At 44.6% G+C, this 16,549-nt stretch overlaps 1 protein-coding gene across 1 annotated transcript in view; it reads right to left on the reverse strand.

Moving 5' to 3' along the window:
- Positions 1-240: 240 nt before the first annotated feature.
- The window catches only part of Npl (N-acetylneuraminate pyruvate lyase), a 41,012-nt gene continuing 24,703 nt past the window's right edge, over positions 241-16,549 (reverse strand). The window contains exons 7-12 of the mRNA XM_021167052.2: positions 14,401-14,493; positions 10,673-10,821; positions 10,513-10,559; positions 7,796-7,880; positions 4,491-4,530; positions 241-787 (exon numbers count right to left, since the gene is read on the reverse strand). Of these exons, the coding sequence (XP_021022711.1) occupies positions 609-787; positions 4,491-4,530; positions 7,796-7,880; positions 10,513-10,559; positions 10,673-10,821; positions 14,401-14,493 (593 nt within the window). The 3' untranslated portion in view covers positions 241-608. The remainder of the gene's footprint in view (positions 788-4,490; positions 4,531-7,795; positions 7,881-10,512; positions 10,560-10,672; positions 10,822-14,400; positions 14,494-16,549) is intronic.

Raw genomic sequence — 16,549 nt, forward strand, 5'->3', positions numbered from 1 at the left:
GTAGAAATGTCAGCTCTTTCTCCAGTCCCATGTCTGCCTGGATGCGACCATGATTCCTGCCATGACAATAATGGGCTAAATCTCTGAACTGTAAGCCAATCTCAACTAAATGCTTTTCTTTGTAAGAGTTGCTGTGGTCACAGTGTCTCGTCGCAGCAATAAAACCCTAACTAAGACAATACTCAAATTATAAAACTTAAAACAAGATTAAGACAATAAGTGAGCCGGGCGTGGTGGTGCTCCCAAAAGACAGGTGAAATTTATTCAGCAATAATATAACTAATACAGCAATTAATATAGTAATATGAATTATATTAATTAATGTAATTAATTAATAATTGTAATTACTATTACAATTTTCACTTGGTTCCATTGCATCTGTATAAGTAGAGATTTCTCTATAATAATTTTACAAAATGAATGACTTAGGGCTTGTGACTCCTTTATAACAAAAAAGTTTAGGTTCATAATCCGTATTTCTTGATTAGTGTGGAATTCTACCTGCTAAAAGAAAGATGGGTTCAAATTCACCTAAAAAAGTCCCTGAGAAAAGAATGTACTATTGAAGATAGATAAGTCTAAGCTTATGTACCCAGACTTATCAGGCACTAGCTAAAGGCTTCCCCATCCTTTACACTAGGGGAAGAAAGGAAATCCAGGCTTTTTAGCTTGGCTTCAGCCTTAGCAGTAAACTCCTGGGTGGCTTTCTGCAGAGGAAGCCGGGGTGGGCCCATTGGAATCCCAGAGACCAGCGTCATGATGGCTTTGGTTTGCGACACTCCAAAACCTAGATGGGAAAAACAAAGGGTGAGATGTAGCTGGTACTGCCCACTTCCCCACAAACATCCCAAAGAAGAGGTTATGTGTAAGGATCTACTACAAGACCTGGTAAACCTAAAAGGTGAGAACACTCGTAGTTAGGTTTGCCTGAGCTGGGCATGGTGTCCTCACCAGTAATCCCAGCACTTGGGAGGCAGAGATAGGTGAACCAGAGCTTAAGGTAAGTCTGGGCTACATGAGACCCTGTCCCACACATACAGAGTAGAATAGGGATCCCTCCTTTCAAGGCTTTTAAGAGATGGACCAGCATTTAGAAGCATCCCCTATTCTTTCAGAAGACACCAGTTTGGTTCCCAGCAAGCACCAATGTAGCCAATGTAGAGTGGCTTGAAACCCTTTGTAATTCCAGCTTCAGGGGATTCAATTCCCTCTTCTGGCCTCTGTGGGTACTGTACTTATATACAAATACCCATACTTCCACCACCCCCACCCCGGCCCCAACACACAGCTAAAAATGAGATAGCATCTGTGGTAGAGTGCTTATTTAGTATATAAGAGTCCCTGAGTTCAAGTCTCTGCTTTACCCTAAATAAATAAATAAACAAACAAACAAGCAAAATAGAACAACACAAAGAGCCAAGGCTGGAGCATACAATATAGCTTAGCAGGTAATGGCAGAGCTGCCAAGGTACCCAAGTTCAATCCCAAGGACCCACATGATGGAAGGAGAGAACTGATTCCCTCAAACTGGCCTCTGACATCCACATGTGGGCTATGGTACACATACTAACTCAATTAAATAAATAAATCTGTAATGGGATCTGATGCCCTCTTCTGGTGTGTCTGAAGATAGCAACAGAGTATTCACATTAAAAAAAAAAAACCCAACAAAACAAAACAAAACAAAACTCCCAATTACATAATTTCCTTCTTAATGTTAATTTTTATTTATTTTATTTTATTTTATTTTTTTAAGAATGTATTTCAAGACCAGCCTGGTCTATATACAGAGTGAGTTCCAGGACAGGCAGGGCTACACAGAGAAACCCTGTGTTGAAAAAAAATTTACTTATGTGTGTGTGCATGGCACATGTGTAAGGGTGGGTGCACTCATAGATCAATAAAGGGTGTTGGATTCATTGGAGCTATTGTGGGCAGCTCTACAAGGGTGCTAGAATTTGAACTTTGGTCCTTTGATAGAGTGTAAAACATTCTTTTTTTTTTTTTTTTTAAGAATTCCATGTTGTTGCTGGGATTTGAACTCAGGACTTTTGGAAGAGCAGTCAGTGCACTTAACTGCTGAGCCTTCTCTCTAGTCCATGTAAAACATTCTTAACCAGTGAGCCATTATATCAGCCTTTTTATCTCCCCCATCACCTATTTTCCAAAATTCTCATTTTATTCTATGTGTATGGGTATTTTGTCTTCATATATATTTGTGAACCATATGAGTGCCTGGTGTCCACAGAGGCCAGAAGTGTGTCAGATCCCCTGGAACTGGAGTTATGACAGTTGTAAGCCACCTTGTGGGTGCTGAAAAATTGAACCTGGGCACTTTGAAAGAGCATCCAGTGTTCTTAACCACTGAGCCATCCCCTAAAGCCCTCTTAGAGATCAGGTTTTAGATCCCTGGCTGTCCTGAACCATGTAAGTCATGGTTGGGCTGGAACTTGTGGAAATCCCCTTATCATTCTTTTACAGGGCTGATATTAGTCATTTATTTATAGTTCATTTTATTATTTATTTGGACAGGCTCTATAGTCCAGCCTGGCCTTAAACTCCTTATGTAGCCAAGAATGGCCTTGAACGTCTGGTCCTCCAGCCTCCATTATCCCTTGCTGGGATTATAGACAAATACTACCACACCTCACTTTGCAGTTAATTTTCTACCTTAATGTACTTTAGAAACATAATTATTATATCAAAATCATAATCTTGTGAAAAGTATTGGTTAGAACAAAGGAACAATAGTGCTAATGAACAGAACCAGTGGCTCCCCACCATGACAATGTTACTAAACACAGAAAGCAAATGGAAATACTGTGTTGGAGGGACTGGAAAAGCTGGCTGAAATCTGGGAAGGAGACCAAGTAGACAATAGATGTTTGGGCAGAGCAGAGAGTTGCTACAAAGAACCAGCGAGGCTCTGAAAGGGAGGTGGGAAGTCTGCCAGGAACACACTGAGAACTTCTGGACTTGACCCATGCCCGGTGATCCCAAGGGCCCATCTGCAGCAGCAGAATCAATGGCAGCAGCTGTCATTGGCCACGCTGGAAGGAAGATATTCTGCAGAGGTTCCTCTCCTCAGACTCACTGTGTTTTCCCCTAATTTTCCTTTGTCATCCAAACCTCCAACTGTTTAAATATACTGGTGTTAATAAACTCATTTTCAATTTCAAATACTCTTGGGGGTAACTGTCAGTCATTCATAATTTAGTAAGATCTGCATTCAGATTGCCTGCCTCCAAGTACTTAGAATGAAATCAGTCAGAGTTTGGCAGCAGAATTTTAATGAGCAGAGGCAAATGCTCTGTGTGTGTGTGTGTGCTCACACCCATGCTGGAGAGCAACATGCTGGTTGGTGGAGAGAGACATTTGCAGGAGACTGACTGCCAAAGTTAACTCAGCCTATTATTTAGTTGGTGCTCAAGGTCAGAGTCATGACTCTGCCCACAGCTGAGCACAGTAGGTAAGCCAGGAGTGATGGGAAGCCATTTTTTACACCTGGTCAGCTTTGGGGACTCAGGAGTTGGCCTGGCCTAGCTGCTTTGAGAGGTACAGGTCATGGGTATTTAAGGTTAGAGTCCGTGGTGCCTGGGGGCCTGTGTGCCTTTCAGTTCTTTAGAAATGGAGGCAGCGAATCATTCAGGCTGCATCTGTATCTCTGTGTTCTCTAGAAATCAGTGAAGCATATAGAAACTTGACAGAACACTTAGTCTTGGACATAGAATCCTGCCTATATAGCTTGGAAACCTCACTGTATCCTGGTAAATATAATTGTATTCTTGGTAACTGCCATTATATCCTTCCTCTCCTTTTTTGTCTCTTTCTTCTTCCTTCCTTCCTTCCTTCCTCTCTCTCTCTCTCTCTCTCTCTCTCTCTCTCTCTCTCTCTCTCTCTCTCTCTCTCTCTCTCTCTCTCTCCTTTTTTCTTTCTTTCTGAAACAGGGTTTCTCTCTGTAGTCCTGGCTGTCCTTAAACTCACTCGGCTGACCTGGGTGGCCCTAAACTCAGAGATTCATTTGCCTCTCCCTCCCAGGTGCTAGGATTAAAGATATGTACCACCACCACCTGGCTATATTCTGTTTCTCATAAGGGTGTAGAATATCTGATTGTCCTTAGGCATGGTGGCGCACACCTTTAATCCCAGCACTGGGGAGGCAGAGGCAAGGGAATCCCTGCGTTCGAGGCCAGCCTGGCCTACAAAGTGAGTTCCAGGAGAGCCAGGACTACACAGAGAAACCCTGTCTCGCAAAACCAAAACAACAACAACAACAAACCAATTGCTTACAAAAAACAAAAACAACCCCCCCAAAAAACAAAACAAACCCCAAAACTTGTCACAGTCTCAGTCTTGCTGTGTGACTCCTGTGACCCACCCCCCATGGATGATATTCCCAGAGACCATAACCTGGTAACCCTGGCTCAGTAAGCAAGCACTGGCTGGTACTTTCATTCTGCAGCGAGGCAGACAGCAGGAAGGTCACTCACCTAGCTTGATCACATAGTTGATAAATCTCTGGATACGAAACTAGAATGGAAAAAAAAATCTGTGGTCAGCATCATCACACCGTGAAACCCATGTCTGTATTCAGAAGTCAGACCCGGGAAACTCTACCAAGGCCATCTGCCTTAGCTTTCTGTAGACCTCCAGAGTGGAAGAAAGAAGCTGGTGAGGCGGCTCAGTCTGCTCAGGCTAGGACAGGAGAAAACAGAGGTCCCGGAGTTCTCCTTTGATCTCCATATGTGCAAGTGCACATACATTTAACAGGTAAATAGGTAAAAGTCAAAAACATAAAACCATTGAGTTGTGTTTATAGGCAAGGTATCCTGACAATTTTTTTTTTTAAAAAAGATTTACTTATTTTATATGAGTACACTGTCACTGTCTTTAGACACATCAGAAGAGGGCTTCAGATCCTATTACAGATGGTTGTGAGCCACCATGTGGCTGAACTCAGGGCCTCTGGAAGAACAGCCACTGCTCTTAATTGCTGAGCCATCTCTCCAGCCCCCATAAGGTCTTTCTTTATCTAGAGTTTTACCATTAATGGATGCTTCTCTGAAAGTACCCTGCTGTGATCTCATTTAAATTTCTTTGTAGATAGTGAGTTCAATACACACCAACATCCCATCTTTACAGTCATTATGGGACTGTGTGAGCCTCTCTTGAGAAGGTTCCTAAACCCTTCTCTTTCTACAAACCTCCACGCTTAAATCCACATTAAACTTGTTTCCTAGGGAGTTCTAACATTACTTCACATTGGCTCCTCATGAAGTTCTTTTCTGTGGCAAAGTCAAGAATGTCTTTAGGGTTGGGGACGGAGCTTAGTTGGTAGGGGCACTCTCCTCTAACATGCAAGAAGCTCTGGGTTCCACTGGAGCACTGCTATATGATCAGGTATAGTGAGCCTGGCTTAGTGGGGTCTGTCTGTAATCCCAGAGGTAGCAGGATTCATAAGTTCCAGTTCTTTCTATTGTAAGAGTCTCAGCACGGTATGGTGACATGAACACTGGGCGAGGGAAGGGAGTGGGGGAGCTAAGGAAGGAGAAAGGCTTTCAGTTCGAGCTTATCCAGTAGGTAGCAAGATTCGAACTCAAAACAAAACCAGGGCTGGAGAGGTGTCTCATCAGGCAGAAAAAGTGCTGTGCATGCCTGACCACCTGAGTTTGGACCTTGGAGCCCACGTAAAAAACGTGAGGACTGACTCTGTGAAGTTGTTCTCTAACACGTGCACAAACACACACAGAAACGCCTCAAAGCCAGCCTTCTCTTGCACCATCTGATCACTTCCTGCCTGGTGGGTGTTTCCCACTCTGAACACACTTCTGGTGCACACCAGTGACCGCTCTTGACTCTGGGTTATCCTTCCCTCAGTTTAGGTTCTCAGCATCACACTTTGATATTTTTTGGTGATTTTTTTTTTTTCCGAGACAGAGTTTCTCTGTATAGCCCTGGTTGTCCTGGAACTCACTCTGTAGACCAGGCTGGCCTCGAACTCAGAAATCCACCTGCCTCTGCCTCCCAAGTGCTAGGATTAAAGGCGTGCGCCACCACGCCCGGCTCTTTTTTGGTGATTTAAGTGGAACGTCCTTAAGGGTGGGAACATACAGCTGTCATTTGCATCTGTTAGGGCTCAGGCCCTCAGTATGTCTAGAAATGAGTCCGAACCAGACTATAGAAGAATTTCTGGAGGTTAGATACAAGTCAGCACTTTTTTCTTTTTGATTTATTATGTATATTGCATTCTGCCTGCACATATATGCCTGTAGGCCAGAAGAGGGCACCAAATCCCATTACAGATGGTTGTGAGCCACCATGTGGTTGACTGGGAATTGAACTCACAACCTCTGGAAGAGCAGCCAGTGCTCTTAACCTCTCTCTGAGCCATCTCTCCAGCCAGTGAAATGGGCTTTCTAACCTGAAAAACTATGTATCCTTCTCATAGTCCCCATGGCTTGCCCATCCCATGATCCCTTGGTACTGTCTATTCTCGGCTCTCTTGTTCTTTCTATGCTGTCTCTTGCTATTTCCACTACCCTCCCCCCCCCCCACGTTCCTAGCCCCAGTCTGTTTGCTTTGCTCTTGTGAAAGTTATGGTTTAAGTTTTAATTATTGTGCCTATGAGATCCATGAAACAAAATGCCCCTAACCTGGAAGCCCCTGGCTAAGGACAGCTACTTCCTGAAATGATGGAGGCAATTGCTTATGGAAGATAACAAGCCATATGTTTTCAATACCCTAAAAGGGTTTGGTGGACTCAACTGCAGCAATGTACATGGTTACATATAGGCAAGAAGTATGTTGGTGAGAAACATCTCAGGATGTATGCTTGCTCCTGTATGTTGGTTAATGGGAAGATGGCATTATGGGATTGCCTCCTTAAGCCTCTGCAAAATATGACTCATTGCTATCTACTGGGAACCATGTGGACCTGGCCAGAATTCATCAAGCTGGTCAGTATTTAATTAAAGTTTGCTCTAAATTTGGCTCAAAATTGTGGCAATGTTCTTATTCCTCATAGGTGGGATTAACACTCTCTACTCTAACCCTTCCAGATCCTCTGTGCAGTTTCTCTTTCTTACCCACAAGAAAGACCTTCCCCGTAATGGGGACAGCTGTCATGTTGACAGTTTCTTTACTGTGCCCCTCACATACAACATTACTGGACAGCCTCAGACAGGAGAAGTGCCATCAGTTCCTAGCTAGCCTGGGTCAGAGTATGAGACCCTGACACCCCCCCCCCAAAAAAAAACCCCAATAATAACAAAAATTAAGGGTGGATGGGACTGGAAAGATGGTTCAATGGTTAAGGGCACTGGTTGCTCTTCCAGAGGACTGGGGTTCAATTCCCAAGATCCACATGGCAGCTCACAATTATCTGTAACTCCAGTTCTAGGAGACCCAACACACCACACCAACACCCCCTGCCCCGTGTCTGTGTGTGTGTGTGTGTGTGTGTGTATGTGTGTGCGCACGCGCGCGAAGGCAAAACACTTAAGGATGTCCTGAAGTTACTCTCACAGAAATCTATGACCATTGTTTTACAATCACAAAACACTGTGAAGATAGAATAAAAGTAAGATCCTTTGTAGGCGTAAGAGAAGACTGTCTCTTTCCTATCTGGGCATTGTATCCCCTTAGATATGGGGACAGGGAGGATGGGGTAGGGGCGGATTCCATTTAAACAAGAAAGATAAAAGAAAGATAGAGGGGAGAGGGACCTTCAAGCCTGCTGAGAAGGGACAAAGGACCCCCCAGAGAAAGAAGGCAGTGACTTATGTGACAGGTTTACCTGGTAACTAAGCGCTGAAGCCAAGTCCTTCTGTTCAAAAGCCTCCAACATCTGGTTTGTCTTTTTTCCCAGGTAGTTATAGGTACTGGCAAGACAACAACAACAACAAAATACCCCAAGATAAATAAATAACTCAGCAGGAAGGAGCCAAGCTCTCTATACTCATGTAATGTTTAAAAGGGAAAATTAGGGGTTGCAGAGTGGCTCAGTGGTAAGGCTACTCTAGCATATGTAAGGGACTAGGTTCAGTCACCCCCCATACCCCCACCACATAATCAAATTCTAGACCAACCAGCTTGGGCAACATAGTAAGAACCTGACCAAACATCAGGAGTTTAAGGCCATCCCAAGCTACATAGTGAGTGTGAGCCTAATTTGGGCTACATGAGATCTTGTCTTGAAGGGAAAAATCCATACAAACAAACACAAAGGAAAAAATACACTGAGGGTCCCCACTATTCTATTTGTAGGGTCAATTGATAAGGAAAACCAGTCTGTCTTCAGTTATGAGTTCTCTAGCAACACAAAGCAGGACCAGCAAGGTGGCAGAGAGATGTGTTATTTCTCCATCTGTGAAATGGGCGAATTCAAGTCAGATCAGATCACATTAAAGGCAGGTTTACTGGGAAACTGCTCTTGGGTGGGCGAGTTCACTGACCCCAAGGACCAGGGAAGTTGCTGTGAGGAAGGGGTGGGAGGTTAGGAGTGGAAGAGAGAAAGAGAGAGAGGATGCATAGAGAGAGGATAGAGGGAGGGAGAGAGGGAGAGGGTGAGGGTGAGGAAGAGAGAGAACAAAAGGTCTGGATAGGGAGGAGCCTTTGGGGGAAGGGCCACCCAGCCACTAGGCTGGAAAGTTCAGGACTGGGGGCAGGATATGCCAGGTAGGGACTGAGGAATGCTGGGAGAACCTGGAGGCCAACACAGAGAATCCCAGAGGGGATACAGTCTGAGAGTAAAAGTTGGAGGTGTGTTTTAGTCAGGAGAGACTGAGGCCAACAGCTGCCTAGGGCACACACACAGACTCAGAGGTAGGCAACTGGGGCTCAAATGTAGCACTGATTTAAATACTAAAAGTCATATGCTGCAGTGCATGGTTGATCTCAGCATTCGGGAGGGTGGCAGAAAAGGACCTCTCTGAGTCTGAGGCCAGCCTGTGTCTAGCAGGTTCTAGACATTTGAGAGGCAGAGCTGGAGGTTCAGGGGTTCAAGGTCATCTTCAGCTGTGTAGTGAGTTTGAGGTCAGCTTGGGCTACATCAGTGGATCAAGTCAATAGTGTTTATCAAAGACATGCATACCAAAACTCAGTGTGAAGAGTAGCTTAGAGTACCTGAGGAAATACACTTTCAGCTGGTACAGTTTACTGTACCTGCAACATACCCTAGTGAAGTTAGCAAGTATAGTGGGCACACTGACTGAATCTTGGTGGACCCTTGACTAAGTCAGATGGCACAAACAATACCCTGAAATGGGGAAGAGAAAGACATGCTGAAGAGACAGAGGTGAGCGTCTTCAGGAGACCCTTGGGGAAGGGTGGCTTGCTGTGGATGGTGAGAGCTTTGTAGTTTCTGGCTCTCTTGGGCTCTAGGGTCTGGCTGCATTTGTCTCAGTTACCTGGTTTGTCCGCATTTTATAATAACTTCCTTACTGTTTGTTTTAAAGGCAGGTTAGCTCGAATGGATTTCTGTCCATTTGTAACTAAGTTTCTAACAAACCAGCTTTGAGATACTGACCATCTTGTTCTACAGGCCCTGCTAAGCTGGAGTCCCCAGGCTTCTTTAGTGCATGCACTCACCTGCCTCACCTGATTACGGTGGAATGTAATTTCCAAGTTGGAGGAATGACAACTATGTCCTGAACAGATGCAAATGACAGGCGACTTCTATCAGGAAGGACTATCGTGGGACATAGCTTTCTTCTTTAAGATTTATTATTATTATTATCTGTGTGTATGTGTGTGCCTCATGGGTTTTGGGTTTATGTGCACCACGTGCAAGCAGGAAACTGCCAAGGTGAGAAGAAAGTGCCAGAGCCTGTAAATATAGTGAATTGCCATGTGGGTGCTGGGAACTGAACCCAGGTTCTCTGCGAGAGCAGGCAGCAATTGCTTGCTGTTATTGTCTCTCTCTCTCTCTCTCTCTCTCTCTCTCTCTCTCTCTCTCTCTCTCTCTCTTTGACAGAGTCTATCTATTAGCTAACTCAAAATCATGGCTATCCTCCTAGTTTGTTCCTCTGAATGCTGGTATTACAGGCATGGGTCGCCACACATGACCATACTGGAGTGTTTTTATTTGTTTTGCTGTCATTTTGAGATAGGGTCTGATGGTCAGACTCGATCCAAACTTTTTATGAGTTGAGGATGAGTTTGAAGTTCTAATCCTCCTTCTTCAACCTCTCAAGTGCTGGCTTATAGGTTTACATCAATATTCCAAGCCTCTCCCTCCCTCCTAAAGCTGGAGGATTTCCTTAGCATTGGAGAGGAAAACCATAGGGTGAGCAGAGGTGGGGAGAGAAGAAGAGGAGAGAAGGCCATTTCTTTCCAGTTAGGGTCCATCTTTCCATGACTGACTCTAACAAATGACTTCTCCTTACTCAGTGTCTCTTCAAAGAACACGCCTGTCATTACAGGGGACTTCTATCAGAAAGGACGAATATGCAAGAAGCCCATCTAACTCAGCGATGAGTGACTTTAAATTTGTAATCATTAGGTCAGACTTACCTGCCTACTGCTCCAGTGGCTCCCATGACCAGAGCACTCAACAGTTGCTGATGAAAAAGAGACAAAGAGATTCATGATTTTGAGAAAGAGAAGAGCCGCTCCATCACAAACAGCTGAATGGGTCGCTTGGAAGCTAGGACATGACCAAGGGGTAACTTACTTCGTCCACCCCAAAGAGCAAAGCAAACTGTCGCTGGTGATTTTGATCGACACACTGGCCGAAATCCAAGAGATCCGTGTCGGTGAACTTCAGTCCTTGGAAGGTGGGGATCTTATCCTGAATCCCGTCCAGCAGCTCCTCAGCGCGAACTTCAGAACAACACACACTTCAATAATCCACACAGCCACATCAAATACCATCCTGAGGTGGCCTTTTCACACATGACTAGATTCTAATGCACTCTGATGGCTGAGGCAAAGTGATTCTGGGGCCAGCCTAAGCTACATAGCTATACTGCTGGGCAGTGGTGGCACACACCTTTAATCCCAGCACTTGGGAGACAGAGGTAGGTGGATTTCTGAGTTTGAGACCAGTCTGGTCCACAGAGTGAGTTCCAGGACAGCTAGGGCTATACAGAAATAACCTGTCTCAAAACAACAACAACAAAAAAAGATGGCTCAGTGGTTAAGAGCACTGACTGTTCTTCCAAAGGTTCTGAGTTCAAATCTCAGCAACCACATGTTGGCTCACAACCATCTGTAATGAGATCTGATGCTCTCTTCTGGTGTGTCTAAAAACAGCTACAGTGTACTTACATATAATAAATAAATAAATAAATAAATCTTTAAAGTCAAACATAGATGGTGTACCCCTGTAATCCCACTGTAATCCCAACAGTAGTCAACAGGAAGAAGCAGACAGTTTCTGTGAGGTTGAGATCAGCCTGGTCTGAGTCATCCAGAATGGGATACATACTGAGACTATCTCAAACAAGCAAACAGACAGACAGACAGACAGAGGCAGGCAGACCTGTGAGTTTGAGGGTAGCCTGGTCTACATTGTGAGTTTTAGTATAGCTAGTGCTATGAAGAGAAATGGGATGGCTTTTTGTTTTCTTGGTTTTTTTCTTTTCTTTTTTTTTCTTTTCTTTTCTTTTCTTTTCTTTTCTTTTCTTTTCTTTTCTTTTCTTTTTTGAGATATAGTCAACTCTAACCTAGGGTGGTCTCTGTACACAGCTGTCCAGGGTAGCTTTGAACTTCTGGTCTTCCTGCTTTTACCTGAGTCTAGGTGTGCGCTACCATGCTTTGTCCACGTGGTACTTTGCACATCTGAGGTGAGCACTTGGTATTTTAAACTGATCTCCATCCCTAGGCCACCTTGTGTTCGAATGGTGACACCAGCCAGGCTTCTGGATGGGGCTCATTACAGGAAAACCAACCTGGTGACTAGAGGATGGGAGAGGAGCTAAAGGTTGAAATAATCATCAATGACCAATGACATAATCAATTACAGCTATATAATAAAGTCTTTACCCTTAAAAGAGGATCCAGAGAGCTTCTGGATTGGTGAACATATGGAAGTCCCTCTGCATCTAGAGAGGGCACCGAAGCTCCCGCATCCCCTCCTACATACCGCTACATACCGTATAGGTCTTAAATAGGTAAGAGGATTTCTTTGAGTCCATGAGCTGCCCTTGCAAATCATTCAAACTCAAGGATGGAGTTAGGAGAGCCCCACTCTGCCACAGGTCAGAGGAAAAGGCCATAACCTGGATCTGGCTGCCCAATGTGCAGGATCTGCTACTATCTCCAGGTAGTCAGTGATAGATGTGGACTCATAAGCTAAACACTTCACCTCCAATGGAGAACTAACGGGTGGCAGGGGAAAGTCCCTACACGCATTACAGTTTGGTGACCAGAGGTGAAGTCTTTCTGTTAGGTGGTAAGCATGAGCAAGTACTGAAGACCATTTCTTCCTCAGAGGGTTATAGCCTTGGGCTGAGAATCTCTCAGGAGTAAAGGAACAGCCGAACATGCATGAGGTCTTGGGCTTGGTCCCGAGCAATACATGGACACAGACACAGGGACACAAACATGCCTGCGCACGCACACACAGTTAAAGTACGTGTAGCTCAGAAGCAGAATATTTGTCCAGAATGCACACAACAAGAAAAAAACCTAGAGGAAAAGTCAGGGAGATAAGACACCTCCCCACAGGCGAGGCACTGGGACTACAGCAGGGAGAAGGTGCAGGCAGTTCCTGTCTGGTGCGACTTACTGTCTCCTACCTTCTAATAGAAGATGCAGAGGGTTTGGGATGCAGTTCAGTGGTAGACCACTTGCCTAGTATGAGTGACACCCTGGGTTCAAGCCCCATTATGGCAAAACTAACCAGTTAAATGAATATGGAGATACAAAGTGGCTGCTATATGTGCCTAGAGTTTATGCTGTAGCCTAGGCTGCATTGCAACTTACTATGCAGCTCCCCTAACCCCACCAGCAACCACTCATGGCAGTCTTTCTGTTTTAGCCTATCAGATTTTCTTATTCTTCTATGGGGCTGGAGAGACGGCTCAGCACTTAAGAGCACTGACTGCTCTTCCAGAAGTCCTGAGTTCAATTCCCAGCAACCACATGGTTGTGGGGCTCTCCTAACCATCTGTAATGGGATCTGATGCCCTCTTCTGGTGGTGTGTCTGAAGAGAAGTACAGTCAGTGTACTCATATGCAGAAAATAAATAAAAAATTCTTTTTTAAAAAAAGAGAATCTTAAAAGAAGAGGAAAAAGAAGGAGAAGGAGAAGGAGAAGGAGAAGGAGCAGAAGCAGAAGCAGAAGCAGAAGCAGAAGAAGAAGAAGAAGAAGAAGAAATCTCATGCAGCCTAGACTGACCACCCGATCCACCTGTCTCTACAGAAAATTACAGGTGTGTGTGCCACAGCCCGTTTTATCAACTCTTCTTTTTTTTAAATTTATTTATTTATTATATGTTAGGACACTGTAGCTGTCTTCAGACACACCAGAAGAGTGCACCAGATCTTGTTATGGATGGTTGTGAGCCACCATNTGGTTGCTGGGATTTGAACTCAGGACCTTCGGAAGAGCAGTCGGTGCTCTTATCCGCTGAGCCATCTCACCAGCCCATCAACTATTCTTTTAAGCCTAAGCACCTTCATATAAATAAGGTGATGTGAATGACTGATGAAGGCTGAGGTAATGGGATGGCTTGCTTTGGAGCAATTATAACTGCCTCATCAGTGACCTGTCTAGTCCAGTAAGGTGGGATGGAGTGGCATTTTTTTTTTTTGTGTGTGTGTGTGTATTTGTTCTATTTTTCAAGACAGAGTTTCTTTGTGGAGTCCTGGCTGTCCTAGAACTCATTCTATAGACCAGACTGGCCTCAAGAGATCTGCCTGCCTCTGCCTCCTGAGTGCTGGGATTAAAGGAGTGACAGCACCATCAGGAATAGTAGAATTTCTTTTTTTTTTTTTTTTAAAGACTTATTTATTATATGTAAGTACACTGTAGCTGTCTTCAGACACTCCAGAAGAGGGCGCCAGATCTCGTTACGGATGGTTGTGAGCCACCATGTGGTTGCTGGGATTTGAACTCTGGACCTTCGGAAGAGCAGTCGGGTGCTCTTACCCACTGAGCCATCTCACCAGTCCGTAGAATTTCTTGATGGAAGGCTTAGGAATGGGAAGCTGGAGAAAATGTTAAAAAAACCAAAAACAATACTTGGGTTTTGGACAAATGGCTCAGGGGAGGAAGACTGGTCCTTCTTTCATTTCCTCTGCTCACAGAGCTCCTCAGGACCATCTCTAACTCCAGTCCCTGGGAATCTGATGTCCTCTTCTGACATCCACGGTCACCAGACATACATGCAAGGAAGTTACTTGCAGTCATACACATCAAATAAATAGATTGAGAAGAATTGAAAGCATACTCACTCTTTACCCCGGTCACGGACGGCATGTGGTAGTAATAAAATGGCAAAGTGGGGGCTGCGGCTGCCACCTCCCTCAGGAAGCTCATCAGGGCATCTGAAAAAAATAGGAGTCATGTGAACACAAATGAGACAAGTGGCTTTCCTGCATTAGGGAATGGTTCAGTGAGATGCAGACAGCTTCTGGAAAGCTGAAATTCCTGACCACCCTATCGTTCAACTACACAACTAAACACCCCTGTGCCTTAAGTTTTATTTTTTTCTTTTGCAGAAAGGTCAAAATAAGGGGGCTGGAGAGATGGTCCAGAAATGACAAGCACTGGCTGCTCTTCCAGAGGATCCAGGTCTGACTTCTGTGCTCACACAGTGGCTCACAACCATCTATTCCAGTCCTGGAGGATCTGACACGGTCTGCTGGTCTCTGAGGGAACCAAGCATGCCTGTGTGGTTCAGACATATGTGCAGACCACACACCCACACCCACACACGCACACACAAATAAAACTAAAAAATATGATAATTGCTTTCCTATCACACTAGTATACCATTAAAAAACTGGCCCTCACTGGGCAGAGTGGGGCACACCTTTAATCCCAACACTCAGACTTGGGAAGCAGAGGCAGGGGAGCATCTGTGAGTTCAGTAGCCTGATACACTAGCTCGCTAGCCAGTGATGCATAGTAAGACCCTTTCACAAAAAATAAAAGAATAAATAAATAAATATAAAAATAAAAAATAAAACATAAAAAAAGAAAGAAAGAAAAAGAGAGCCGGGCATGGTGGTGCACACCTTTAATCCCAGCACTCGGGAGGCAGAGGCAGGGGAATTCTGAATTCAAGGCCAGCCTGGTCTACAAAGTGAGTTCCAGGACAGCCAGGGTGATACAGAGAAACCTTGTCTCGAAAAAACAAAACAAAACAAAACAAAACAAAACAAAACAAAACAAAACAAAAAAAAAAAAAAAAAAAAAAAAAAAAAAAAAAAAAAAAAAAAAAAAAAAAAAAAAAAAAAAAAAAAAAGAAAGAAAGAAAGAAAAAGAGAAAAGGTTCCAGGGAGGCTAGGAAATGGCCTAGTCAGTACCTGCTTCTCGAACAGGCAGTAAGACCTAAGCTCAGATCCTTGGCGCCTGGTAAAAAGCAGGCACAATGGTGTGTGCCTGTTATGCTTGCTCTGAGAAGTAGACACAGGTGGATCCTTGGCCAGTCAGTGAACTCCAGGCCAGTGACAGAGGAACCCTGTCTCAAAAAATATGGTGGACGGTAAAAAAGGAAGATATCTGAAGTCAGCTTGGCTTTTACATGTAAATGCACGCGCATGCACACACACACACACACACACACACACACACACACACACACACACTAAGGGTGTAGCTCAGATGTAGGTGTATACATGTCATACCCAAGGACTGGGTTTGATCACCATCATGGTGGGGGTGGAGAACAAGGCACATACTTTCCCATTAGTAGAAGATGATCATTACATATTACCAAGAAAACAACATGGAGGACTCCCATCCTTTTACCCTAGGAGGACTACATGACAACAACAGAGACCATGCACCAGAGTCATAGCCAAGCAGCTGTAACTCAGACAATTCTACAAAAGCAGAGACATCAGCTTCAAGAGGGAGGTTATAGCCAGGCCTGGCAGTGTAGGCTTGTGAACCCAGCTTCCAGGGAGACTGAGACGAGAGGATCAGAAGTTCGAGACCTGGGGCCCGTGGGAAGGCTACACAGGTAAACGTACTTGCAGCTCAAGCCTGACAACCTAAGTTTGATCCCCGAGATCCACAAAGGAGAGAGCTGAGTCTTGAAAGTTCTCATCCCCTCATCTCCATACTCAATGCACTGTGGCCATGTGCATTCATGTGGGGTGTATGCACGTGTATACACACATACACACACACACACACACACACACACACACACACACACACACACACGCTGCGTTCTGCCCATCTGGGCAATGAAATAAATAAATTCAGGGCCAGCTTGAATATCTTAGACATTTTTCTCACACATTTAAAAAAGAGAGGGGGCCAGACCTGAGACTGCTTCGGTTGGGTAGGGAGAAATTCGGCCTACATAGGGCCACAAGCCTCTTCCAGTCAGAAAAGCACCGGGATAGCTAGGGCGCAGGGTCGGCTGAC

Source organism: Mus caroli, chromosome 1, assembly GCF_900094665.2.
Source record: "Mus caroli chromosome 1, CAROLI_EIJ_v1.1, whole genome shotgun sequence".
NCBI classification, from domain to species: domain Eukaryota; kingdom Metazoa; phylum Chordata; class Mammalia; order Rodentia; family Muridae; genus Mus; species Mus caroli.